The sequence below is a fragment of the Orycteropus afer genome, unplaced genomic scaffold, assembly GCF_000298275.1.
Source record: "Orycteropus afer afer isolate SDZICR_OR568_19922 unplaced genomic scaffold, OryAfe1.0 scaffold00017, whole genome shotgun sequence".
NCBI classification, from domain to species: Eukaryota; Metazoa; Chordata; class Mammalia; order Tubulidentata; family Orycteropodidae; genus Orycteropus; species Orycteropus afer.
Window position 1 is genome coordinate 6,191,651 of NW_006921604.1, and position 26,720 is coordinate 6,218,370.

General features: G+C 42.0%; 1 protein-coding gene across 1 annotated transcript in view; it reads right to left on the reverse strand.

Annotated features, from left to right (window-relative positions):
* The window catches only part of SNRNP200 (small nuclear ribonucleoprotein U5 subunit 200), a 48,798-nt gene that overhangs the window by 15,573 nt on the left and 6,505 nt on the right, over window positions 1-26,720 (reverse strand). The window contains exons 7-36 of the mRNA XM_007959435.2: window positions 26,529-26,681; window positions 26,295-26,394; window positions 25,997-26,133; window positions 25,348-25,431; window positions 25,078-25,251; window positions 24,645-24,782; window positions 24,304-24,459; window positions 22,998-23,168; window positions 21,350-21,543; window positions 19,491-19,614; window positions 17,919-18,068; window positions 17,701-17,811; window positions 16,461-16,592; window positions 16,108-16,296; window positions 14,974-15,171; window positions 14,387-14,539; window positions 14,193-14,273; window positions 13,846-13,929; window positions 11,731-11,837; window positions 11,297-11,415; window positions 10,866-11,020; window positions 10,563-10,752; window positions 9,744-9,917; window positions 7,282-7,442; window positions 6,741-6,968; window positions 6,217-6,408; window positions 5,945-6,123; window positions 5,502-5,653; window positions 4,118-4,226; window positions 2,137-2,245 (exon numbers count right to left, since the gene is read on the reverse strand). Of these exons, the coding sequence (XP_007957626.1) occupies window positions 2,137-2,245; window positions 4,118-4,226; window positions 5,502-5,653; window positions 5,945-6,123; window positions 6,217-6,408; window positions 6,741-6,968; window positions 7,282-7,442; window positions 9,744-9,917; window positions 10,563-10,752; window positions 10,866-11,020; window positions 11,297-11,415; window positions 11,731-11,837; window positions 13,846-13,929; window positions 14,193-14,273; window positions 14,387-14,539; window positions 14,974-15,171; window positions 16,108-16,296; window positions 16,461-16,592; window positions 17,701-17,811; window positions 17,919-18,068; window positions 19,491-19,614; window positions 21,350-21,543; window positions 22,998-23,168; window positions 24,304-24,459; window positions 24,645-24,782; window positions 25,078-25,251; window positions 25,348-25,431; window positions 25,997-26,133; window positions 26,295-26,394; window positions 26,529-26,681 (4,404 nt within the window). The remainder of the gene's footprint in view (window positions 1-2,136; window positions 2,246-4,117; window positions 4,227-5,501; window positions 5,654-5,944; window positions 6,124-6,216; window positions 6,409-6,740; window positions 6,969-7,281; window positions 7,443-9,743; window positions 9,918-10,562; window positions 10,753-10,865; window positions 11,021-11,296; window positions 11,416-11,730; window positions 11,838-13,845; window positions 13,930-14,192; window positions 14,274-14,386; window positions 14,540-14,973; window positions 15,172-16,107; window positions 16,297-16,460; window positions 16,593-17,700; window positions 17,812-17,918; window positions 18,069-19,490; window positions 19,615-21,349; window positions 21,544-22,997; window positions 23,169-24,303; window positions 24,460-24,644; window positions 24,783-25,077; window positions 25,252-25,347; window positions 25,432-25,996; window positions 26,134-26,294; window positions 26,395-26,528; window positions 26,682-26,720) is intronic.

Below are 26,720 nucleotides of genomic sequence, written 5' to 3' on the forward strand. Positions count from 1 at the left end.
AGTCAAGTGCCTTAGGCACTATGCTACCAGAGCTCCTTCCATTAACTAGGTATATATCCTAAAGAAGTGAGAGTCATGACAAGAATAGACACATGCCCACCCATGTTCATAGCAGCACTATTTACAACAGCCAAAAGATGTAAACAACCTAGGTGTCCATCAACTGAGGAATGGATAACCAAACTTTGGTACATACACACAATGGAATACTACGCAACCCTAAAAAATAACTAGAATCTACAAAACATCACATAACATGTATAAACTTGGAGGACATTATGCTGAGTGAAATAAGTCAATCACAGAAGGACAAATATTGTATTAGTCCGTAATTGTAAAAGTCAAGGAAAGGTTTAGCTATGGAGGGAAATTTTCTTTGTTGGTTACCCGGGTGGGAGGGGAGGGAAAGGGAGGGAACGCTGTTAGATAGGTAGAGATGAGTATTGATTTGGGTGAAGAGAAGGACAATGTACCAAATGTGAGTGATCAATATAGTGGCACTGAGGAAAAGAAGACATAGAAAGGTACATGGGAGGTACAGACAACAAAGATGAACCCTTTTGCACATATAGTACTGCGCTGTTAGTGAAGGAAAACATGGGTATGCAGGTGGATAGATGGGTGGACAGGCTGAAACATTAGGTCTATGAAGTGGGGAGTGTCCCCAAGACCATGTATAGGGTTGCCAGACAATGGTTCTACAAGTGTATTTGTATGACCTGTAAGAATTCCCAGGTGTATAGTAGAGCTGACAAGAGACAAGGTTGTAGTCACTTCTTGGTCACAGCCAGCTACCCAGAAGGACCAAGTAGTTGAATCGGTGGGCTCTGGACCATAGTCACAGGGAACATCAAGCTCAATTAGCATAATGTACTACACAAAACATTATTCCACCTCCTACTTTGGCGAGTAGCAACGGGGATCTTAAAAGCTTGTAAGCAGCCATCTAGATGCAACAATGGGTCTCTCCTCATCCAGAGCAAAGAAGAATGAAGAAAACCAAAGATTCATGGAAACAATTAATCCTAGCAACTGGTACACCTATACGACTATGACACCAAAAGTAGATGGTACCTGGCTATCACTGTCAACCACTTGGAGGGGGATCTATGTAGAAGATCCTGGATAGAGAGGGAGAACAATGTGGAACAAAACTCAAAATCATTTGGGAAAAAAAAAAAGGGGGGGGGTAGGATCAGGTTTGCTGTCTGACTGAGCCTGGTGGAACCACTGAGACTATGGCCCCTAGCTGCCCTTCAGGTCTGGAATTGAACCCACACCTGTGGCTTACAGTCAAACAAAAGACAGGAGTAAGAGTTGAACATTTACCTGAGGTAAACACACTCCTTGGAGAGAACAATCATGGGAGAAAGAAGGGCTTTTTATGCACAGGGAGACAGCTCAGGGGGCAGAAGTACATGGAGGGATGGACACAGGGAAGAGGTAACTACAGGGAGAAGTGGGAGGGGAGCTGTTGTATAGGGGTAAATTGTAATAAATGTCATGAGACAAAGCGTATGTGAATTGCTGTACAGAAATGAATTTGCTCTGTAAATTTTCATCCAAATCACAATTGAAAAAAATAAATAAAAAGTAATTGCAGACATCTATCAAAAGAAAGATTAAAAAATCTTTTCGGAGACTCAGTACAGGCTTTCCCTGCTATCTGAAAGTTGAGCTTTCCTTCAAAACCTTTCAAAAGTCAAAATGGCATAAAGAAGCAGTTACTAGTAATTTATAAAGGAAAAAATTTTGAGTGTTCCGAGACCCAAAAAACAATCTACCAAATCATACCAAATAATACATAAAACCTAAAATAACACTAACATATAGTAAAAGCAGGGCTATGATAAATACACAGTCTACATGAAGTAGAAATAGCCTATACACAGTATAGTTTGCAGGGAAGGAGCTTGGCAATGCCACTCTCACTGACTGGTGTATACTCTGCCTCTCTAATGGCTCATGGCAAAATAAACACTGAATGCCAGTTTGTGAAAATCCTGTTCAGATTTCTTTCAGTTAGCTAAAGTAGAAACTAATGTAGGTCTTTTGTGAAAGCAAAATGGTGTAAAGTGAACTCTCAAAAAGCAGGGCAAACCTGTATCTCAAAAGATGTACGAATTCAGGACTCACCTTCTTGGAGCCCTGACACATTATAACACAGCGTCCCTCATCATCCTGCAAAGGGCGGTTGGCATGACCCACCATCTGAAGCACATCGTATATGGGGTAATCCACATACCTGGTAACAGAAGGGAGGAGGAAAAGGTGCATCAGCACACAGACCATATTTAGGAAGTTCTGACTCTCTGAAACATCAAAGTAAGATTAAAATACAAATATGGAGAGATGTTAAATTACAGCAAAACTCTTCTTTTACGAATTTTTGTGCTTAGGAACCAGTTTTACTCATTTACCCATACATCACTTTAGTTTTCAAGTGGAAGGGTTGTAAATTGATTATTCAAGGTCTTTGAGCCAAAGCTATGAACTGTTGTGCATAGGGTCACCATGAGTTGGAGTCAACTTGACGGCACCTAACAACAACAGTGCCAAAAGCAAAATAACTCTCTATATTAAAGGATCAAATATACTAATCAATTTCCCACCCCAAGAACAAATTTCCAGGAATGGGGCCTCCAGTATTGGCACCTAAGAAAAGGCAGAGCCTCCTTCTGTTCTGACCCACCCCTGCTCTTAGAGCCTTCATGCCTCCCTCACATCTCCTCTGAGACTGGTCCATCCTGGAAGACCCAAAATGCCCTAGAGTGTGCCCACCATCCCTAACCTCTCCGCTAGAAAGACACCCAAGTGTGGGACTCTCTAGCCAGCACCTTGAGAGCACCACACAGCCTTCAAGAGCAGAAACATCCAACAGTAATTAGGTTCAGAGGGTTCTATCTAAACAGAAAGCAGTAGGGCAATACTAGTTCATCATCAAACAAAAATCACTGTCAGCCTCCTGATGAACGCCTTCAATCCCTTGGCTATCTCCCATCTGGTCTGAACAAACAGGGGCATTAATAGTAAATACAATTATGTACCTATATGAATAGAATTTCAAGTCCCATAGAACACTCACTGGTGTTCCAAGCTTAGATGAGAACAGAATATGTTGACGTCAAATTGTATTTCTAATATGTTAATTAAGCCAATAAAGAGTAACTATATTTGAATTTCCTGATCCAATTATAAAAAAGAGATGTTTGGCTGACTGTTTAAAGGGCAAGCACAAGCAACATCCTATTGTAATTAACTTTTGTTGTTTAGAAAACCAAGGCTATAAAAGTCTATTTAATTAAAAAAAAAAAATAAAAAAAGGCAACTTCCCAAATTAATACCTATATATTTCACGAGCTATCAAGTTATCCAAATCTAAAAGTATATTAACACATTAAAATTGAGCCCATAAATTAAAACTCATTTAAAAATAATCTGGCTTTTTGGGAAAAAAATGATTATTAAACTTGTTCTGAGAAAACTCAAACCTTTCACTTCTTCACATAGATGTGTGACCCTGACCAAAGTCATTATTCCTAATCTATAAAATAAATAGGTTAACTCCATACATAATCATTAAAATCACTTCTGGCTCCGATTTCCTGTTTCTCCAACTTGTTCAAATATGAAAGGGCAGTCTCTATAAAAGCAAATGTGACTTTTAAGTTCTGAAACTAAAAATTCACAAACATGTGGCAGTGATAGCCTCAGCTATATGTTTATTTCTCCAACACCTTTTCTTCATAATATTTTTCCACCACCCCAATACCCATGGAATGAAAAAAAAAATTTTCAATTTTATTTTTTGATGTCCTATTAGTCATTTAGTAGGATATGACTTATTTATTAAGGAATATACCTATAATTGTGGCAAGCAAAATTGTAACTCTATTCCTGGAACCTATTCTCAGCCACCTCAGTATAACTTCCAGCAGCACTTGGAGGCAAAAAGAATGCCACCAGACAATGCCCCTGAAAATGTCCTCTTTAGACCTTCCATAATACATATGAGATTAGAATATATTCTTCGTAATATTGATTTCTGCATTTGCAAGATTTTACATTTATTTTAGGAGAGAAGTTTCTATTAATACAGAGTAATAATTATACTCACGCATGGATCTTGCCATTGTAGTACTGAGTATCCATAATGATCACCAGATGGGCAGCCACATTCATGCCCCAGCAGAGACTCCGAGAAGCCACTACCACCTGGATAGCCCCTGACCAACACAGTAGAGAGAAAGAGTGAGTTCAGAGCTCCCTTGGTGAAGCAGAATTTACCGCCTCCTGGGCAGACAGTGGCTTCTCTTGTGCTATGTTTCAAATTCAAAGCAAAGCTTCCAGGGAATGAGACCTAATATGACTAAAACGGCTAGAACAGTACCATGAGAAATAAGCCTATGTCATTATTGACTTGTAGGAGACTATCCTACAGGAAATGAGGTGATACTGAACAGAATCCAATGCCCAGGGAAGTAAGAGCTTAGATTACTGCCTGACAGACTTCCCCTGCACTAGAAAGTGCTAATGCCAACTCACTATGTGATGGCTCAATTAAAAAAAAATAATAAAAAAATAAAACCAAACCCACTGCTGTCGAGTGGATGCCACTCATAGCGACCCATTGGCCTTCCAAGGCAGTAAATCTTTACAGAAGTAGATTGCCCAGTCTTGCTTCCATGGAACGGCTGGTGGGTTTGAACCACCAGCCTTCTGGTTAGCAGTCAGATGCCTTAGGTACTATGCTACCAGAGCCCCTTGATGGCTCAACAGATGGCAACAAAATCAAGCTTTCTCTATACATGCCCCAAACCAGATAGATTCAAGGGCCAAAGAGTGATAGTATGTGATTTAGACAGAAACACCTCCACTGAAACTCCACTAAGCAGTGTGAAAATGGTAATGGTCTGCATGAAATGCCATCAGTAAACAAGAGACAGTGGTACACAGGGGGACTCAGAGCTCTACAATTTATTCCATCTCTAACAACTAACAACCTTGGGGAGCCTGGTATCCATAGAAAACCAGACTAATGGCCAAAGATCCTGGACTCTAGAAAACTAGGTTCCAAAAGAATGCAACATTATTTGCCTGTTTCTTCATCTAGCAGGTAGGGACAATACCTGTTCTACCTACATTACAAGGTTCTTGAGATAATCAAGTAGGATAACAAAAACAATCAGAAATATATTTTGAAAATGACTAGTAGACTATATAGGAGCTCTGGTAGTGTAGTGCCTAAGGCACCTGACTGCTAACCAGAAGGCTGGCAGTTCAAACCCACCAGCCACTCCTCGGAAGGAAGTTTGGGCAATCTACTTGCACAGTGATATTGCCTCAGAAACCCAAGGAGGGGTCGCTGTGAGTTAGGTCCGACTCAATGGCACATAACAACAACAACATCATCATCTACACTTTTAAGTTCAACAAACATCACTTGATGAAACCTTGGGATATAATCTTACTCTGAGCTGTGAGATTTTTTATGTTCTTACCTGAGCTGAAGAGCTGTTCGACCAGGCGTCGCTCCATGGGGCTGAGGCCCTCATGCAGATAGCCCACTCCATTTAACAGAGTCTCCTTGAGTGTGCTGTCACTAAGCTTCTCCAGGTATGGGATCAGATCCTTCTCAGTGCAGTGCAAGAATCTGGGCAACACAAGCACTGATTCAGTTCAGAGTGGGTCCAACCTCTGGCAAACAACCCTTCGAATTACAGTTCCTCAGCCACTACCCAGCACCCTCACATGAACAGAACAATTCATCCTTCTGAAGCCAGGTTAAGAACCTGAATTTGAAAAAGACGACCCTTTGGTATGGGCCAAGCTCACTTCAACACATATACCATTCCCCTGCATATATATCCTCACAAGCCAGGCCAGGTAAAAAGCAGTGGCTGTAGCCAGCAAGTTTTAACACTCAGGTAGACCCAGCCTTTACCTCTGTCGCTGAATATCCGCAGCACAAGTGGTGAGGATGTCAATTGCAGTGAGGCGAGTCTGCTTACGAGATGGAACAAAAACAATGACAGGCTTCTTGGGCGAGTGCTTGGTGATAGCATGATATACAGGCTTGGCCATGGACAGCAGGCGAGTTTGTGTATGGCTAATGTTGAAGCCCTAGAGACCAAGAAAAAAGAAAACAGAAAAAGGTTACAAGATCTGGGTAACTCGGTATTTGAAGCAGGTAGGAAGGGCAAACTTGGGTCCTACCTGGATGTGCAGCTCCAAGGGTACAGGGCGTACATTAGGGTGGAAGTTGAAAGTGGAAGTTGCACTACACCCCAGCCAATGGGCCACATCCTTAGCATTTGAGAGCGAGGAACTCAGTGCCACAATGCGAATGGGTCGCTCAATCTGGGAGGAGATGTAACGCATACGGGAGCAGATCACTTCTAAAACCGGCTGTGAAAGAGGGAGAAAGGAGTCATTGCAGGCATAGGCTCCCCTTCCTCTGCCCTTAGTTACCCTTAGTGAATAACCCAAAAGCCTAGAAATGACCTCATAAGTCTTCCTTCTAAATGGCAGCTCCCTTGTCTTTGGTCCCACACCCTCCAAAGCAGCCAATGTCCATTAAGTAATGCTATTTTCTAAAAGCACTACACATAATCTCACAGCCTCCCTCTGGAGTCAAGCAGCAAGAGGCAGAACAGCCTCAGTGCCAAACATAAGGCCCAATGCCAAGGTCACTTGGCCAGTTTCAGTCCCTCATCTGCACAGCAAGGTCAAGTCCATACCCCATTCTCGCCCCCAATAAGGTGGACCTCATCCACCACAAAGAGGTTGATATTCTGAACATTCTTGCGCTGCTTCCACCGCCGGGAAAGGATGTCCCACTTCTCAGGCGTGCTGATGATGATGTTGCCTTTGCCCAGGAGCTTCAGGTCTGTGCTAGTCTCCCCTGTCAGGAGCACCACCTTCTTGTTGAGCCTGTCCTGGAACTTCTCATACCAGTCCATATATACCTGGAGACAGGAGGAGAAACAGCAAAAAAAAAAAAAAAAAAAAAATCAGGAACATGAGCCATTTATTATGAGGAAAACCTGAGGAAGTCAAACAGAGAGACCTGCTGATCTACAGATCTCAAGCTGTTTTATAATCCTGCAACGACATGTAAGTGATGGGAGATCTCTCTAATACACACACTGAGAAAATGAACAAAGGAAAGAAAATAGTTTTGCCCTGTTGGTCTGGCATTTCAGGGTTGAGAAAACCTTGACCTGGAATCACTGATGCAAACAGCTCTGGGAAAATCCATGCATTAACACAGTTACACACCTGCTCTGCCAGAGCCTCCATGGGTGTGATGTAGACACAGCGCCCCTCCGAGTTTTGCAGCAGCATCCTCAGGATGGCAAACTCTGCACAGATGGTCTTCCCGCTGCCCGTGGGTGCCCCCACAAACACATTGTCATCACTATTGTATACTGTGTTAAACACTGAGAAGCAACAGAGAAACAGTGTTGAGTATCAAACAGAGAAGGCGATGCAGACTGGGACCAAGATCATTTATCAGAACAGAGGACTATGTAAGAAGGAAAGAGTGCTTGGGAGTCAGTCAATGGTGGAGCTGCAAACAATGCAATGTGACAGTGTGAGAGCCTCACACTACATTCCAGTTGGCTACTTCTTTCTTCTTCCTCATTTTCTACCCTACTATACATAAGGGAGGACCAGTCTTCCTTCTGCACAGTGGCTGGTGGGTTTGAACCACCAACCTTCTGATTAGCAGTCAAATGCCTTAGGACTACACCACCAGAGCTCCTTACACATAAGGGAAAGGAAAAGAGACCATGGTTAAGAGTTCAGGTCCATCCCATGGAGATTTACAAAATGACAACAGAAGGAAAGGAAGCCAGGCATCCTTCTCTATTGCTCTGCTAGGGTTCCCAGGGACTAGGATGCAGAACAAAAGGTTCTGCTTCTCCAACACTCTCCTATGTTTCCTGGAAAGAGTCTAAAATAGAAGGTAAGAGTCTTAAGCACTGGCATCAAGAATGAGTTAATATTCTTTCTGATCAGGGCCACAATAGTTGCTCCTGGATAGAATGGGAGAAAAACATGGAGAATCTACAACAGTAGAGAACAGAGGATTCTCTGAGACTATCACCCAGAGAACTCTTAAATCTATAACTAAGCCTATCCTGAGATCCATTTTAGAGAAACAGCAGAGTGGCACATAAAATAAAGGGTTTTACTTATAAGATTGGTGCCCTACTGAAATATTATCAGTATAAAACCAAATAGTCATTTCTCAAAAGTAAAGATAAGAAGATAAGGGGGCAGGTAAACTAGGGTACTAGAAAGGGTAACATATTCAAGGAGAATGTTGACACATTATAATAAACGTAACTAATGTCACTAAACAATTTGTGTGGAAACTGTCAATTGATAACCGAACTTATTATTTAAACTTTCACCAAAAACCAAAAAAAATATTACTTTAAAAAAAAAGACTGGGTTAAAATCCAAGTTCTACTATCTTTTAACAGCTCAATGGGGGCGCCTCTCTATGCCTCAATTTCCTCATCTATAAAATAAACCAAACAAATCTGTGGCCATCTAGTTGATTCTAACTCAAAGCGACCCTATAGGACAGAGTAGAACTACCCCATAGGGGTTCTGAAGCTATAAATCTTTATAGAAGCAGACTGCTACATCTTTCTTCCATGGAACAGGTCATGAGTATAAACTACTGATCTTTCAGTTAGCAGCTGAGCACTTAACCACTGCCCCACCAGGGCTTCTTATCTATAAAATAAACCAAATTGACTGCCATTAAGTTGATTCCAACTCATAGTGACCCCCACTATCCTTGGGTTTCCAAGGATATAAATCTTTACAGAAGCAGACTGTCTCATCTTTCTTCTATGGAGCTGCTGGTGAGTTCAAACCACTGACCTTCTGGTTAGCAGTCAAATGAAATGCCTTACCCACTATACCACCAGAGCATCTTTATCTATTAAAAAAAAAAAACCCTCAAACTCACTACCATCAATAGATTCCTATTCATAGCAACCCCCTTTGTGTTTCCAAGGCAGTAAATCTTTACAGAAGTAGAATGCCCAGTTCTTCTTCTGCAGAGTAGCTGGTGGGTTTGAACCGCCAACCTTCTGGTTAGCAGTCAAATGCCTTAGATACTACCCTACCAGAGTTCCTACTATAAAATAGGACAAATAATAGCATCCCAAGCAGTAAATCCCTCAGTATTGGTGGAAGGAATAAAGGAGAAAATACTATGATGTACCTAGCCATGTACTTAGAACACAGTGCTCTGAGAATGTGATGGGGGAGGAGGAGCTCAATCAAATGCCTGCACACTCTGGTTCAACAACTGAGCATCAAGGGCAGTCATCCAGCTACCTAAGCCTGAGAAATGACAATGTGCAGTGATAAAACCTTGTTCTACTGACCCTTCTCAGTTAGATGTGCAAAGCAGCAAAGCAAATTTAACAGTAATCAAGGGCTCCTGGGAAAGAAAAATGTCCTGGTGTGCACAAACATTGGCTTTGATGAGCCCTCAAGCCTACCAAACACCTGAGCACCCTACTTTATCTTCCTGGCACAGAACATACCTGTCTCTAAACCAAAAAACCAAACTCACTGTCATAAAGTTGATGTGACTCACAGCAACCCCTCCTTGGATTTCCAAGGCAGTATCTCTACGGAAGTAGACTGCCCAATCTCTAGGTGACCTTAAAAGGTTTCACAATGGACCACCCAGAAACGGAAACACCTACCTTGGGTCTGGATAGGGTTGAAGAAAGGAAATTTATCTTGATAAAGGCTCTCAAAAGCACTGTTTCTCAGAGCAGACACAGGTAAGGGCTGCAAATCCAAAAGCTCAGTTGGAGGTGGGTACTTCTCTGGGAGGATCAGGTGCCGGAAGGAGACAGGAAGCTGGGTCTCACAAGCTGCCAGGGAAGAGACGGGAATGGGAATAAGCATTCCACTCTTTATTTAACACACTTCCAAAGCCCCTTCATGAACACTGGAAACCCCACAGCTGCATGTTACCACTCTATCCCCAACAAAGTGAAAATCAGTACACAGTGCAAGACATTCTAATTTTCATGGACTCCAGACTTCCTGTAGTTACGAAGGTTGGCTAAATCCCTGAAACTATTGCCCTGAGATAATCTTTAAACCTTAAACCAAAAATATCCCCTGAAGTCTTCTTAAAAATAAGTAACAGTTTAGCTTAACGAGTAAAAAGTCTGCCTTGAGCATTATGCTCTTTTAAAAACTATCTGTATAGGATCAAAGCAACAACAATTCAAAAGATTTAGACAGGAAACTTAGTGGACAATGAATTTATGTTAATGAGGGAGGAACAATTCAGAAAATGAGGGTGGGAATGGTTTCACAATTAGAAGAACATAATCAATCTAACTAAATGGGACATGTACCAACTGTTAAACTGGTGTATGTTCTGCTGTGTATATTCTCAACAACAACAAAACAAAAAAATTGTATTCAAAGGAAAAAAGTGCCAAATATTCTTATAACTGCCCTTGGAGGACATGGTCCTAAGGGCTCTGGAGAGGAGACACACTTACAGAGCCAGCGGTCAGACACTACTCGGATGAAGTACTGGGGAGGCAGCGGTTCAAAGACAGGCACGAAAAACGTAATGAGGTGCTCATCCTGGGCATATTTGGCCTTGAGTAGGAAGTACTCATGGTGCAGAATCACCTCACTGTCCACATCCTCCACCAGAATCCAAAATGCCTCTGATGAACCATGGACCTGCCAACACAAGCACAAGTGAAAGGACATGAGCCAGCAAAGGAGCTCAGCCCCTCCAATCCATCTCCTGAGAATCACGCTGAAGCCAGTCCCTCTGCCAAACAACACCTTACTTTTTCATCCCACTGGAAATCTGGTGTGATGGTCAGCTCCACTTTCAGGGTAGAGCGTGTGATAGGCTGCAGGTGCACTGACAACTCCAACTTGGGAAAGAGGTGGACATATTTGTGGATGGTTTTCCCCATCTTTGGCATGCGGATAAGCTCGCCTATAGGGAAACAAGAGTCAATACAGGTGCTGTAGGCCAGTAAGCCTAATATACCTGCAAACTGGGCCACTGTGGAAAAGCGGCAGACTCTACTACAAGAAGCAGGTTCACCTCTTCACTCTCAGTGAAACCCAGAGGCTTCAAAGTCTCAAAACCAAGATTTAGCCTAGTACTTCAGTAGGGCATGAAGAGCACAAGGCATAGGGACTAGGAAAGTACAAAGGCTTAAAGTCTCCAGGGCTCTAAGGACAAAAAGGATGAAAGCTTCCCACATACCTATCTCATTATGATTCAGGTCATACAGACGCTCAAAGGGGAAGTTTTTCTTCTCTATCTTTTTCACTACTTCCTCAGGAAGTTTCCGAAACTGGCGTAGAGGACACATGGACTGCCACCTATCCAGAAAGGGCACAAAGGTTGTTAGTACCTTCTGTGGGGCCTCTAACAAAATACCTTGATCATAACTTGTAAGAGATTAGCCACGACTACACAAAACACATCATTAAAGACATTCAAAATTGTGCCAGCAATATGACCCAAGAGTCACCACTTGTCACACCTTTCAGACCCACCCCAAAGGCTCTTTCCTCTTTTCAACTCCCACTCAGATTCATGTCATATTTTGTGCATCAGAACCAGAGATCCAGGACTTTCCCATCACAACCATCAGACTAGGAATCCCAGATCACGGTGATCAACTCCCAGCTTACATGCGTTTGTCAATCATTTTGCAGAGATTCAGGGTCTTGTCTGTAAGTTGCGCCCAACCTCGGTTCAGGACAATTTCAAAGATTGCACGCATCAAGCGACCAGCCGACTGGGGAAACAAAGCATTTGCTCTGTTAAGTCTCAATTATCACCAAAAACACAGGATTTTTTTTTTTTTAAATAAAAGTCTCAAATATTCCCAAGCTTAATTAAACTGCATATATAGCTTAACTACCTTAAACACAAATCTATCACTCCTACCAACTCAAAAGCAAAATTCCTTCTATGATAACTCTTTTCATTCTATATAACTGGTGTTTATTACGAGGAACTCAAAGCACTCAGATGCTAGCAAAGGGCCAGAACTTGAACCTATTAGCTGCTCCTGGGGAAAAAGATGTTAGTCTGCTTCTGTAAAGACTTACAGCATCGGACTACAGGGTCACTATGAGTTGGAACTGACTTGATGGCAGTGGGTTTTTGGGCAAATGAGAAGTAGAAAAGTGCTGCTTATCGTACTTTTTAAATTTTATTGTGATTTGGATGAAAGTTTACAGAGCAAATTCATTTTCCTTACAGCAGTTCACATATACTTTGTCTCATCACATTGACTGTAGTCTCCCACAATGCAACAGCTCTCCTCCCACTTCCTCCCCATAGCCACCTCTTCCGGTGTCCTTTCCTCCCATGCACTCCTGCCCCGAGCTGTCTCCCTGTGCATACACAGCCCTTCTATTCTTCCATGATTGGGCTTTCCAAGGAGTATATCTACTTAGTATAAATGTTCAGCTCATAAGCCTGCCTGTCTTTTGTTTGACTGGAAGCCACAGGAGTGGGTTCAATTCCAGACCTGAAAGGCAGCTAGGGGCCATAGTCTCAGGGGTTCCGCCAGGTTCTGTCAGACCAGCAAACCTGGTCCCCCACCCTTCCTTTTTTTTTTTTTAATGATTTCTGAGTTTTGTTCCACATTGTTCTTCCACTCTATCCAGGATCTCCTACACAGATTCCCCTCCGAGTGGTTGACAGTAGCTGGGCACCATCTAATTCTTCTCGCATAGTCACATAGACTGAGGATCACATGGTGTACCAGTCCCTTGGACTGTTTCCATGCATCGTTGGTTTTCTTCATTCTTTTTTTGCTCTGGACGAGGAGAGACCCATCGTTGCATCTAGATGGCCGCTTGCAAGCTTTTAAGATCCCAGTCACTACTGGTCAAAGCAGGATGTGGAACAATGTTTTTGTGTAGTATGGTACACCAATTGAGCTTGATGTCCCCTGCAACTACAGTCCTGAGCCCACAGATCCAACTACTTGCTCCCTCTGGGTAGCTGGCGGTGGCCAAGAAGTGACTACAACCTTGTCCCTTGTCAGCTCTACTATATACCTAAAAACTCTTACAGAACATGCAAATATACTTGTAGAAACACTGTCTGCCAACCTTACAAATGGGCTCACTCCCCTATGCATAGACATACCTAATCATTCAACCTATCCACCCATCTACCCATAGATCAGTGTTTGCCATCACTGACAACACAGTACTATATGTGCAAAAGGGTTCATCTTTTGTTGCTTGTTACCTCCCATGCACCTCTCTACGTCTTCCTCTTTCTCCATGCCACCGTGTTGATCACTCACGTTTGTTATTGTACAACATTTTAACCTAATGTTCACAGCATGATTTGAAAGTTTTTGGCTCAGTTAACATTTAGGATTCTAGCAAGAGACAAGATGCACTGATCTATCTACCTTTACACACAAAGACGAAGAGTAGCTTTGCCATTTCTGGATTTATTTATGAACCCCATAGTCACAGTGGGCAATCACTTCTCTACAGGGAAGCACACATCGTCCTATGGATCTGTCTCTCTGAGCGTCTATGCACCCTCCCCAGCATTCTCTCTTATGGCTTTACCCCTTTCCCATCTGCTCAAGATTAGTAAACCAGAGTGGATGTACCATATATTCATCAACCAACTGGCCAAGTAGAACAAAACTAAGCATTCCTTCTATATCAATAGTGCCAGACCTACTTTCCCCAAGATGCACAGGACACAATAAACTGAAACTGTCTGTTTAGGCCCCTTCTCCCAGCCTAGCACAATTCTGACCTCACCTGTGTAACATACACCATGTCAGCCATTAGTGCAAAGCCCTCCAATTTCAGCTGTGAGATGAAAGCCTGTAGGAGGACATTGATCTGGAAAAAAGCAAGATCAGCTCAGAAGGAAACCAATCACTTAACAATACAAGGCAGTGAATGACATCTCTGCTCTGGTAAGATCTTCTATAGCTTTTGATTTATAAACATTAAATAATCATTACCTCATATAAAATGAACATATAAAGATGCAAAAACTGAAAGAATCGAGCAGGTTACCAAGCACAAACCCAAATTTAAGCTTCATCTTTTAGGAGATTATGAAAACTACCTGGACCTTATCCCAAGCAACAAGGACTCACCTTTGCACTGGGTTCCTCAATGCTCTCCTTTACGGGGATGGGCACCCTCTCCAACAACTTCTGCAGCTCCAGCTTCTCTTCCTGCCACAAAAAGGGAATAGGTCAAAAACAAGCCAGGTGGCCAAGGAGAAAAACCATCTACCTTCTTCTCAAGGAGTACTAACTCCCTATCCTCGCATGCTTCTGAGGCTTACCTCTCTCACAGTGATGTTCTTGAACTCTGAGGACAATGAGAAGACTCTGAAAAGTTCAATCTCACTCAGGGTGGGCTTCAACAGCTGGTTGTAGGTCTGCACTGTATCATTGGTGATATAGTAGTGGCTGGCTATACGGCCAAGTTCTGTCACCTAAAGAAAAGGAAGGCTTGATCCAAAGCTGACCATCAACAAGCTCAAACCCCTACCTGTGGATAGTAAATACCCATGGGATGACCTCATAGCAATACAGGTGACTGGCCGAAGCACAAGAAGAAAGCTGGCATAATAAACCAACTTACTTAAGTCCATAGAGGGGAGGAAGCACTGTCAGATATTATTTTATCATTTTGAAAGTTCCGAGGTTCGAAGTGCACAATCTAGTTCTCACTCATTTAATTTGTACTATTCCAAGCAGTGGGAGATAGGGAATACACAAATCAAATTGAAAAATTTTCTCCTGGACTGCTGTATGAAAAGTGAATTTACTCTGTAAATCTTCACCCAAATCAAAATAAAATTTAAAAAAAAAAAAAATTTTCTCCTGGGCCTATAAAAGCTTGCCTCAAAACTCTCATCCTACTCACCTGGAAGTTGCCTGTTTTCTTGTCATACTTGACCAGATTGTTCTTATCCAGCATCAAGGCTGCAGTGTGAACCAGATCTAGTCGGCGCTGGTCCAGCAAGGGATCTCCCTTGAGGTCATCATGAGAGATACCATAGAGGGTTGGGGATCGGAGCATTCGAATATAGAGGTAGGCATAGCCCAGCCAGTTCACTGCATCCTACAAGAAACAGCATGAGGAGCTCCTGACACCCAAATGGTAAGCTCTCATGGCTTACTTACAAATCATTTCTCAATTATAAAAATATATATATCATCTTCTGAAAGCTTATATTTAATTATTTAAAAAAAAAAAACAGGATCCTTTCCAACACCTTGGTAACAAAAGGAGCTACAGGCAGTCCCCAGGTTATAAATGAGATCAGTTTCTGATTGCATCTTTAAGAATCTGTAGGTCAGTCAGAACAAGCGCTTCAGTTATTATCTAGCCTCACTTTAGTGCAAAGAAAAGGCCTGAAGCTTTTTCAATGATTTAAAAGCAGCACATGCAAGTGAAGGTGACTATAATTAAGAATCTATTTTGGGTAGGGGTTGATTCAATCGTTTCAAAGCAGGGCTTTAAACCAGTTCTTCCTGGTTCAGTCATGCTAAGGAAGCTCAAAGTTGATGGCGCCCCACTCCAAGGTGGCAGCTAACTACAACATTTTGAACGTGTGTGGCTCTAAAGTCCTGCCAATAATCCAATCTCATACATCAGGGTCCTGAAAAGGTTCACTATACTTTTTCCCAGTCTTCTATTCCAGGGCTTCGACCCATAATAATTCCCATTCTGGTTACCATGACAAATTACCCAAACTGAAAATTCAAGTCTGTTCCTGTTTTGCTACATCAGCCATGACAGAATCAGTTTGAAGCCCTGCATTAAAGGGCAAGTAAGAGTTGCCTACAAGTCAGACACCTGTAACTCAAGGACTACCTATATTAGCCACAGACCCAAGAATCTTCTGAGACAATGCTTACAATGATGGTAGAGGCACAGGGATAGAGGACCCTGGATGTTGGCTGGCCAACAGTACCACAACAGGGACCATCCCTCCCTGGTACTTTGACTTCTCTAGAAAAGGCAAAAAACCCCAAAGGCAAAGCCCTTCCCTACCTTTGCGTTCTGAACATTTCCCAGTACGATTTCTGCATTGAGCATATCAGGCAGCTTTGATACCATCTGACTCTCAATAGGAAGCTGTTGATTGAGAAGAGACAAGTAGTACTGCAGCTCTCCATGAGATGTGATGAGTATGCCTTCACCCTTGGTGTCATACTGAGGTCTTCCGGCACGTCCCAGCATCTAGGTCACAGACAGTAAACAAAGGGCTACAGCAGCAGAGCTTCTGGGTTTGGTTTAGGGCTTCTACATTATAAAACTTGGCCTTTGCTTGGTCTTTCCTGCATCCTTGCATTTCATGCACTAGATACTTTCCCCCATGGAGAACTAACACAAAGGTTCTGTACCTGTAGAATATCCAGAGCTCCCAGTTCTGTCCAGCGCCCCTTCTCCGGACTGTACACCTGGGTGCCTTTAATGATGACTGTATGTGCTGGGAGATTCACACCCCAAGCCAGAGTTGCTGTGGAAACTAACACCTATAGTGGCAAAGCAAAATAATAAGGGAAACAGACATCACCAGCAGATGATCAGTATCGCTCTCTAGATAATTTGCCTTGTTAGAGCTTCTAACAGGACTAAGGTCTCAGTACTTGTCAATGTGACACCAAAATAAAGTGGAAAGGGTTCCTTGAATTCCTCATCTATTCAAGAATTAACATTTCAAGGTTCCAAAGACAACTAAGAGTCATAAGTGCTAACCTGTATTTATCAACTTTAGGTTAGCAGACAAAAATACAAGCAGTCCCCAGGTTAAGAACATCCAACTTATGGACAATTCCTATTTGCCCTTTAACACAGGACTTCAAAGTGATTCTGTCATGGCCAACAAAGCAGAACAGCAACAGGCCTCAATGTTCACAACTTGGGTGATTCGTCACCTACCCAGAACGGGAAAAATTATGGGTCAAAGCTTTGGAATGAGAGACTCAAAAGAGGCAGAGTGAGCACTTTCAGAAGCCTGATGCTGAGACTGGATGATCAACTGGTAGGACAGCAGGGAACCACACACGTTCAAAGCCATCTTTGAGCTTCCTCAGCTATGACTGAATGGAGAAGAACCAGTTCAAAGCCCCACTTTGAAATTACTGAACTCCTACTCACAACAAATTCCTCACCACAATCACCTTCACTTGCTGCTTTTAAGTCACTGAAAAGGGTTCTAGTCTTTTCTTATACTAAAATTAAGCTAAGTAAGAACCGTATGCACCTATACTGACTAACTTACAAATTCTTAAAGACACAGTCAGGATCTGATCTCATTAATAACCTGGAGACTGAATGTGTAGGTTATTTTGAAAAAGAGAATGAACAAAATCCTGACTTTACAAATGTATGTTTGGAGTTCTGTTGGTACCAAATGCTTACACATTGCTATGCTTTTTAGACACTTTCCTAAACTCACTCATATTCCCTCATACAATACATGAAAAGATGGAAGAGGTGGTACTAAGTAATGTTTATTATATCTACCACAACCGTCTGACCAAAGCTCCCTAAGCCAGAGACAAACACCAAGGGTAAACATATGGCACATTCTTTCACACAGCATGTTTCTGCTCCCCTAAAAGCTTTGTCCACCCTCACCTGAATGTGTTTGTCAGCAAAAAGATCCTCCACAAGTGTTCGGTCAACTCTGGTCATGCCAGCATGATGGATAGCAAAGCCATATGGCAGAAGATCCTTTAGCTCCAGGTTCTGCAGAACAGAAACAGCACCATGATACAATCACAGGGGAGTTGTCTAGGACCTTGATTGAGCCAGTTACCTGGTAGGAATAAGAACCTGGGGCTGGCCCTCGTCACCTTGCACTGTTCAGCTTCTGTCCGAAGGACTTCTGTGGAGGCTGAGCCCTCTCTCAGAAATAGACCCAGGGTGTCCTTCTCTAGGCACATGTCCCGGATGGCCCTGGCTGTCTTCCCAGTCTCTTTCCGGGAGTGGACAAATACCAGAACCTAAGGAGAAATCAAAGTTTGCTACAGTCAAGAGACATAGTTCCAAGAGCCACTCTCATAGGCCCAGGGCACCAGCCAGCAGGAAGCAGAGGCTGCACCATTCATTATAATGCCAGACACCAAGGTCTTGAAATGAGGAGAAATGGCAGGAATAAGAGCTAGCTCAGAAGCCTAGCAACAGGGCTAGCAAGACTCTAAACACTGAGTCCTAGAACTCTGTATGCAACTAAATACACTACGGATGCAAACGCAGGAATCTCAACTAAGAATCTGTGTTTAGGCACTTGACAAAATTCCAGAACTAATGAAAAATATGCCTGCAAAATAAAAGCTAAATTATTATGTGAAATAGGTACAGTCCTTTTTTCAAAGGCCTTACGAAGTAAGTCCTAGCATGAGACTGGTACCATTCTATAGAAAATAAAAAGCCCTCCTAGTATGCACTGCCAAGAAAAGATTACTCTTCGTATATACTCTTATGCTTTTTTTTATCAAGTAAAAGTACATAACCTGTCATTTTTCCTTGCTTTTTCTTAGTTAACATGGTTAAATTCTGTACTCAAGTGAAGAACTTGTATGTTACACTAACTTTTTGGTAAAATGTCCTCATTCACTAGTTTTTATTTTTCATCTTTTAGTGTATGCATTTTTAGTATAAGTTGTCCCAAAGATTTTATGTGGCAGTCATATAAACAAAAGCGTACAGTCCTACATACCCAATAACGTAGATAGAAAGACTGATTATCTGGACCCAGGGATTTCCTTTTTGGGAGCTTTTCAATTACAAATTCAATTTCTTTGACTCTATTTCACCTTGGCTGAGTTTTAGCAGTCTGTAGTTTTCTAGGATTTGGTCCATTTCTCCTAATGTCAAATTCATAATATTCCATATTTTCGTTTTGAAGAGCTTGGGTGGCATTAACGATTAAAGCATTTGACTACTAACAAAAGGTTGGCAGTCTGAACACACTAGCTGCTCTAAGGGATAAAATGAGGCAGTGTGCTTCTGTTAAGTATTTATAACCTTGGAAACCCATAGGCAGTTTTACTCTGCCCTAAAGGGTGGTGGTTCAAACCCATCAGCCACTTCTTAGAAGGAAGGCTGGGCAATCTACTTCCGTAGTGATACTACCTCAGAAACCCAAGGAGGGGTCACTACAAGTCAGACCAACTCCATGGCAGTGAATTTGGTTTTTTAAAGGGTTGCTATGAGTCAGAATCAACTCGTTGGCAATGGGTTTCGTTTGTTTTTCTTTTTAATCTTTTTAAAGGCCGCAGGATCTGTGATTGTGTCTTATTTCATTCTTGACACTGGGTGATTTGTGTTGTTTCTTCTTCCTTTTTGTCAGTCTTGTCTGATCATCAAGTAATAAAGAATTCAAAAAAACAGAGTTGAAAAATAGCAAAAGATCATGAACCCACCTGGTTTTTTCCCGCATGCTCCATGATTTTCTCATAGACTATTTCATTCATGATCTGGAAACGCTTGATGGCTTTTTTCTCTGTGATGCCTACGTAAGTCTGTTCCAGAGGCACTGGGCGGAAACTAGAAGTTCAACAGTTATACAAGTGAGGATTCTGGCAGAGAAATACCATTTGACCCAGCCATTCTATTACTAGGTATATATCCTAAAGTGAGAAAACCAAGACAAGAACAGATATATGCACACCCATGTTCATCACAGCACTATTTACAATAGCCAAAAGATGCAAACAACCTATGTGCCCATCAACAGAAAAACAGATAACCAAACTACAGTACATACACACAATGGAATACTGTGCAACCCTAAAGAACAATGTAGAATCTGCAAAATATCGAATAACATGGATGAACTTGGAGAACATTATGCTGAGTCAACTAAGTCAATCACAGAAGGACAAATAATGTATTAGTCCGTTGTTGTAAAAAGTCAAGGAAAGGTTTATACATGGAAGGAAATTTTCTTTGTTAGCTACCAAGGGTGGGAAGGGAGGGGTGAGAACACTGTTAGACTGGTAGAGACAAGTAGTGGTTTGGGTGAAGAGAAGGGCAATGTACCAAATGTGAGTGATCAACATGGTGGCACTGAAGAAAAGGAAGACATAGAGGTACATGGGAGGTACAGACAACAAAGATGAACCCTTTTTCACATACAGTACTGCATTGTCAGTGAAGGCAAACATTGATCTACAGGTGGACAGATGGGAGGACAGGATGAACTATTAGGTATGTCTATGCAGGGGGGAGTGTGCCCATGACCATGTATAGGGTTGGCAAACAATGTTTCTACAAGTATATTTGCATGTTCTGTAAGAATTCCCAGGTATATACTAAAGCTGACAAGGGACAAGGTTGTAGTCACTTCTTGGCCACAGCCAGCTACCCAGAGGGAGCAAGCAATTGGACCTGTGGGCTCGGGATTATAGTCCCAAGGGACATTAAGCTCAATTGGCATAACATACTACACAAAAACATTGTTCCACATCCTACTCTGGCGAGGAGCCTCTGGGATCTCAAAAGCTTACAAGCGGCCATCTAGATGTAATGATGGGTCTCTCCTCGTCCAGAGCAAAGAAGAATGAAGAAAACCAAAGACATATGCAAACAATTAGTCCAAGGGACTAGCACACCACGTGATCTTCAGCCTACATGACAATGAAACCATTAGAACTAGATGGTGCCTGGCTACCACTGTCAACCACTTGGAGAGAGATGTATATAGGAGATCCTGGAAAGAGTGGGAGAACAATGTGGAACACAAAACTCACAGTCATAAAAAAAGGGGTACCAGGTTTGCTGGTCTGATAGAACCGGGTGGATCCACTGAGACTATATATAGCCCCTAGCTGCCCTTCAGGTCTGGAACTGAACCCATTCCTGTGGCTTCCAGTCAAACAAAAGACAGGCATTTGAGCTGAACATTTACATTAGGCAAATACACTCCTTGGAGAGATCAATCATGGGAGAATAGAAGGGCTGTGTATGCACAGGGAGACAGCTCGGGGGACAGAAATACATAGGAAGGAAGGACACAAGGAAGCGGTAACTATGGGGAGGAAGTGGGAGGGTAGCTGTTACATTGCGGGAAGTTGTAGTCAATGTTATAAGATGCATGTGGGTTGTTGTATGGAAAATGAATTTGCTCTGTAAACTTTCACGCAAATCACATTAAAAATTTTTAAACAAACAAAAAACCCAAAGGCCCTTCTAAAGCTAATCCAATAGAGCTCTCTGGAAAAGTGGAAGGAGAATAGGAAGGTTGCCCTGGCTTAACTTTCCAGAGTCTTTTTTCTTATACCTGTTATCAAAGTAGAAGAGCCCCTTGGCAGGATCAACACGCAGAAAGGTGGCAACATCTTCATAATTGGGGAGAGTAGCACTAAGACCAATGAGTCGAACATCTTCTTGAGTCATCTCAATGTTTCGGATGGCCCTGGCCACCAAAGCTTCTAGGACAGGACCTCTATCATCGTGAAGAAGATGGATCTCATCCTAAGGAATGGAGAGGGCAGCAAATGAACTCTAGGACTAAAGAAACCTAGCCCCCTTTCCTGCGACTAATACCGTTTTGTAGGCATATAACTTAACACACTTAATAAAGAAGAGAGAGTATCCCAATCCAGGACTTGTTATACACCCAAAGGAAAAAGACAATATTCATCCTGAAATACTCAATGAAGTAACATACTTTGACCAATAGTTCTTTGCTTACATTCAGTGAAACACAACAGCTTTACAGGGGGAAAAAAAAAAAATACTTCGGGTAAATAAGTTCCTAACTCTACTCGAAAGTAAATGTTTTCACTAAATATGAAGCTCCTGATTAGACCATGCTTTTCTCAAGTTATCCTTACCAAGGACCCTTACTGAAGCATTTATTCTTACCAAGAACAGCAGATACCATACACCAGATGTTAAGTTCCTCAAATTTTAGCATGCATAAAAGGGATTTTGTTAAAATGAAGATTTTAATTCAGTAGGTGTGGGATGGGGCCTGAGATTCTGCATTTCTAACAAGTTCCAACTCAATTCTGCCACTGCTGGTCTGTGACTCAGGCCTTGAGAAGCAAGGCTCAAAGGCAGAGGTTGGCAAACTTTTTCTTAAACGGTAGAGGGGAGTGGGGAATGACTGCTAATAGGTACGGGGTTTCTTTTTGGAGTGATGAAAGTGTTCTGGAATTAAGACAGTAGTGCTGGTTGCACAACATCATGAATACATTAATATCCACTAAGTTGTACACTTAAGAAGATAAATTTTATGTATGTGAATTGTTTTATAGTTAAACAAATCATGATGGCTCTTATTATCCTGGTCATTACCATTTTTATATCACACCATCCAGAGTACAGATTGTGATTTTCTTCTGATTACATATTTTAATTTGTGGGTCATACAATCTCTGCTGCAAAATAGTCAAATCTGCCATTGCACAAAATCAACCACAGACAATACACAGGTGAATGGCATGACTGTGTTCCTCCTAAAAAAACTTTATTATAAAAACAGGTGGCCACAGAGATCAATCCTGCTCTACAGCAATGAAAAGCAGTACGTAAGGTTCCTTTGAAACTCAGTCATTCATTTCTGGGTGCTTCTGCATATATGGATCACAAAATCCTGACTTCTGAATCATTCACTCTGAGAATTTAATAGTTAATGAAAAGCCCTTTAATATTCTGGGAGCACACAATTAGCTTTCTGTTTATATTTATTTCAAAACATTTCAGACATAAAATATATATAAAGAATATGGCAAACACCATGTACCTACTGTGAAATTTTTCAGTAACAGACAAATCTCATTTAATGGTAGTAACAAAGCTGACATTGGTTATCACTATAAGGTGAGTGACTAAGAAAATGCAGCGTAGAAACAGGGTTAAACCTAGCAAACCCTCCTTGACCAGGACTGGTCTCTGCAGTCTCATAAGCATGCCCTACTCACCAGAATGATGAGTCGCACCAGCTGGGTGTAAGTTCGCTCCCCTCCCTTGCGAGTAATGATGTCCCACTTCTCAGGGGTGCAGACAATGATCTGAGTGGCACTGATCTCTTCCTTGCACAGCTGGTGGTCTCCAGTCAGTTCTGCAACAGTGATGCCGTATGTGGCCAGGCGCTGGTGGATGAGAGGTGTGTCAGGCAAGAATGCTTAAAGGGGGCCTCAACACTACACCTTTTAGTCTAGAAGCTTTAGTACAGGATACTTAAGAGTAGATATTAATCTATCAGGTAAATAAATGTCAGTATTAAGAATTGAATTATGTTCCCGCAAAATATGTGTCAACATGGCTAGGCCATGATTCTCAGTATTATGTAATTAGCTTCTACTTTGTGATCTGATGTAATTCTCCTTTGTGTTATAAATCCTAACCTCAATGATGTTAATGAGGAAGGATTAGAGACAGTTATGTTAATGTGGCAGGATATAATCTACAGAATTCTATTGTATCTTTTGAGAAAAAAAAAAGATTAAACAAGTGAACAGAGACCAGAGGGACCTTGGTACCACCAAAAAAGAAGAGCCAGGAGCAGAGCGTGTCCTTTGGCCCTGAGGTCCCGGCACTAAGAATCTCTAGACTCAGGGGAAGACTGATGCCAAGACACATAGGGATCTCCAAGGAATGTCAGGCCCATAGATGTTGAAAAGAGATAAGGACCTTTCCTCAGAGCTGTCAGAGAGAGAAAGCCTTCCCCTAGGGCTGGCACTCTACTGTTGGACTTCTAAACTTCCTAAATTGTGAGAGAATAAATTTCTATTTGCTAAATCATCATGGAATTTCTGTTATAGCAGTACTAGATAACCAAATAGCAGATTATATACACATATATTCCTAAAATAAACCCAAGTTTACACTCAGGCAAATAAAGCTGACAAAGGATCTGAGAGCTCAGCACAAAAGAGGGAGAAATGGAAACTAGGAGATAACCCAGACCTGCAACAGCACCACTATTCTTCAATAATGCAAATGATACCAACTGGGGAAAATTACTATGCAGAGGAGGAAAGAAGGATGGCAAACCCTTGTAGGAGTGCAATACAGTCCAGGACATTTTTGCTTCAGAAACTCTATCCCTAGGCCAAGTTGCAACTTTGAAAAGGGGAAAAAAAAAAATGACTGAGTGAGGCATTCCAGAAATGCCCTAACAGAATGTGGAGGGCAGTGGTGTAAGCAGCAGAAATATACCATGCCTGTTCCAATACTTTGAAAGCGGCACTCGATATCTTCTGCGGGAAAATTCTATCGCCTTACCTTTCCAAAACTGCCGACCATCTCCTGCACCAAGGAACGCATGGGAGCAATATAGATAATCTTGAAATCATCCACATTGATAGTTCCATCCATGTTAATGTGTTTTCCTATTTCTCGAAGCATACACATCAGGGCTACATTGGTCTTACCAGCACCCTGTGACAAAGACCAAGGATGAGATGCTATGTCTATCTGATTATGCTCAATGCCTTCTCTACAACAGAAAATAGAGCATGTCATGGGATTTTTTTTGCGGGGGCAGGGGTTTGATGGAGAACAATCCTTCTACCAAAAATATATACCACATTCCACAAGAAAAAAACCATCAGGGCAGTGCTTACAGTAGGTGCACACAGCAGCAGATTCTCATCTGTCTCCAGGGCAGCACGGTAGAGCTTACTCTGGATCCGATTCAGTGTTTTGAAGCCCTCAAATCCAGCCTGGGCGTATTTTGGCAACTTCTCCACTGGAAGCAGTTGCTAGAAGGAAAAAATGCTATTCACATTAGGGTTGACAGCATCCTTGAGCAAACTGTTTCTGCAGGATAGTCAGGATTTCACTTCCTAACCACCTCCCTGCATAACACTCCAATGAAGGCCAGTCCAGAGAGCTCAATATTATCCTCTGGGCTCAAGATCATTACAAGAAAACTCTGAAGCAGCATCCAATTCTGGAATAAACCAGCAGACAAGACCACATTTTGATCAATCAGCTGAAATCCAAACTGTGTATAAGGTGAACTGAGCACAGAACTGAGAAAAGCAATTTACTCACTTCTTCTGAGCCAAAGGGTTTGGGCTTCAGAGCAGGCACATGGACCTCTTCATAGCCCTTGCGCTGGCGACGGAAGGATCCATCAGGAAGCTGACAGCGTTTATTGGCCATGAAGTGGCTCCCCTGAGTAAAAACCAGGTCCTCCAAGTCCAGAACCTGTCGTGGAGCCAGTGCCTAGAAATATGAAAAACAAAATCACAAAGGAAACGAACAAACTGAGCAAATAGGTTTTCTAACCACCACACTTCTAGAGATGGCTCTGATAACTACCTCTCCACCCTGGTCCAAATCAATGGTTTCCAGATCTGTGTCCATTCGAGACTGACGGACTCGTTCTCTCCGAGACCTTTCCTCCTATGTTGGAAAGATAATAATAATAAGTAACTAGTCATTACCATCCTAGGTTCTTGGACTTTTCAGTCCTGAGCTTGACGGATAAGATGTTGACTATTAAATTCCCAAACAGAATGGCTATCCTTTTTGTTCAGACACTGCCACAGAAAATACCAAAATAATCAGAGTAAACAAGCATCTTTAAAGGGACAATGCATAATATAAAGATGTCAGAAATAGACCTTCTATAATTCAACATCAATGACTATCCCAGAGGTATGTAAGTGCAGGTTGTGTTAAACTAACCATGTTCCCTGTATTTTCATTTTTTAAAACAGTAAAAGAGACCCACATAGCACTGGTGAGGACAACAAATTAGTCGTCACTCAACCACAACCAACATGAATGCACTGATTCTAACCTGTACCCACTGACAAACTGCAAAGAATTCTGAGAAATACTTACTCCTTAAACTTTCTCTTTTATGAGGAAGTGAGCTTATGTTGCAATCTTCTACCCAGTGTCCCTTTTTCAAAGCAAATAATTTAGCTCAGGAATCAGAGAGATAAACCAACCCAGCCCTTACCCGGATCAGATCCTCCTTCTCAGTTTCATGGAGCTGGTAGAGGAACTTGGATAGCTCTGGATCAGCTTCCATCTTTCCCATAATCCTCTCCTTTTCAGCTTCACTCTGTGCACTGGCCAGCAAGGTACAGTATAAAACTGTCAACAAAAAAAGAAAGAGAAGAAAAGGCTAAGATAAAATCAACTTTCAACTCTGATGTAGAAGGAAGAAAAAAGCCAAATAGGTGTCAAAGCCATGAAAGCAACATACACACACACACACACACACGCACATGCTACAGAGTTGACCAAATACTCACTCATCATCCTGTGCTGCCTCAACACTTTAATAAAATCAAAAGTGTTGAAACCAAGGAGCAGAACTAACTGGTTCTCACATTCCCGATCATCACTGGCTGTCTGTAGAGAGAAATACCAGCATTAACGATGCCATCATCTGCTTCATTCATTGTCCTCATCTTCTAGTATCACTGCACACAGAAATGTGTTTAACATAATCACAGAAATACATTGTTGCTCTTGGCCATACATACCTTCAGAATCTCCAACACTTCATCTGCCTTCTTTTGTGACACAATGGCATCATCGTAGAAACGACTGAGCTGTCGCTGTAGCCAAAATGCATCAATGTCTCGGGGATGCAAATCCTTCTTCTTGGAACTCATCAGTTCACCTGAAGCTACAAGCTACAAAAATAACCAGGTACTTAGCTCATCAGGTCTGTT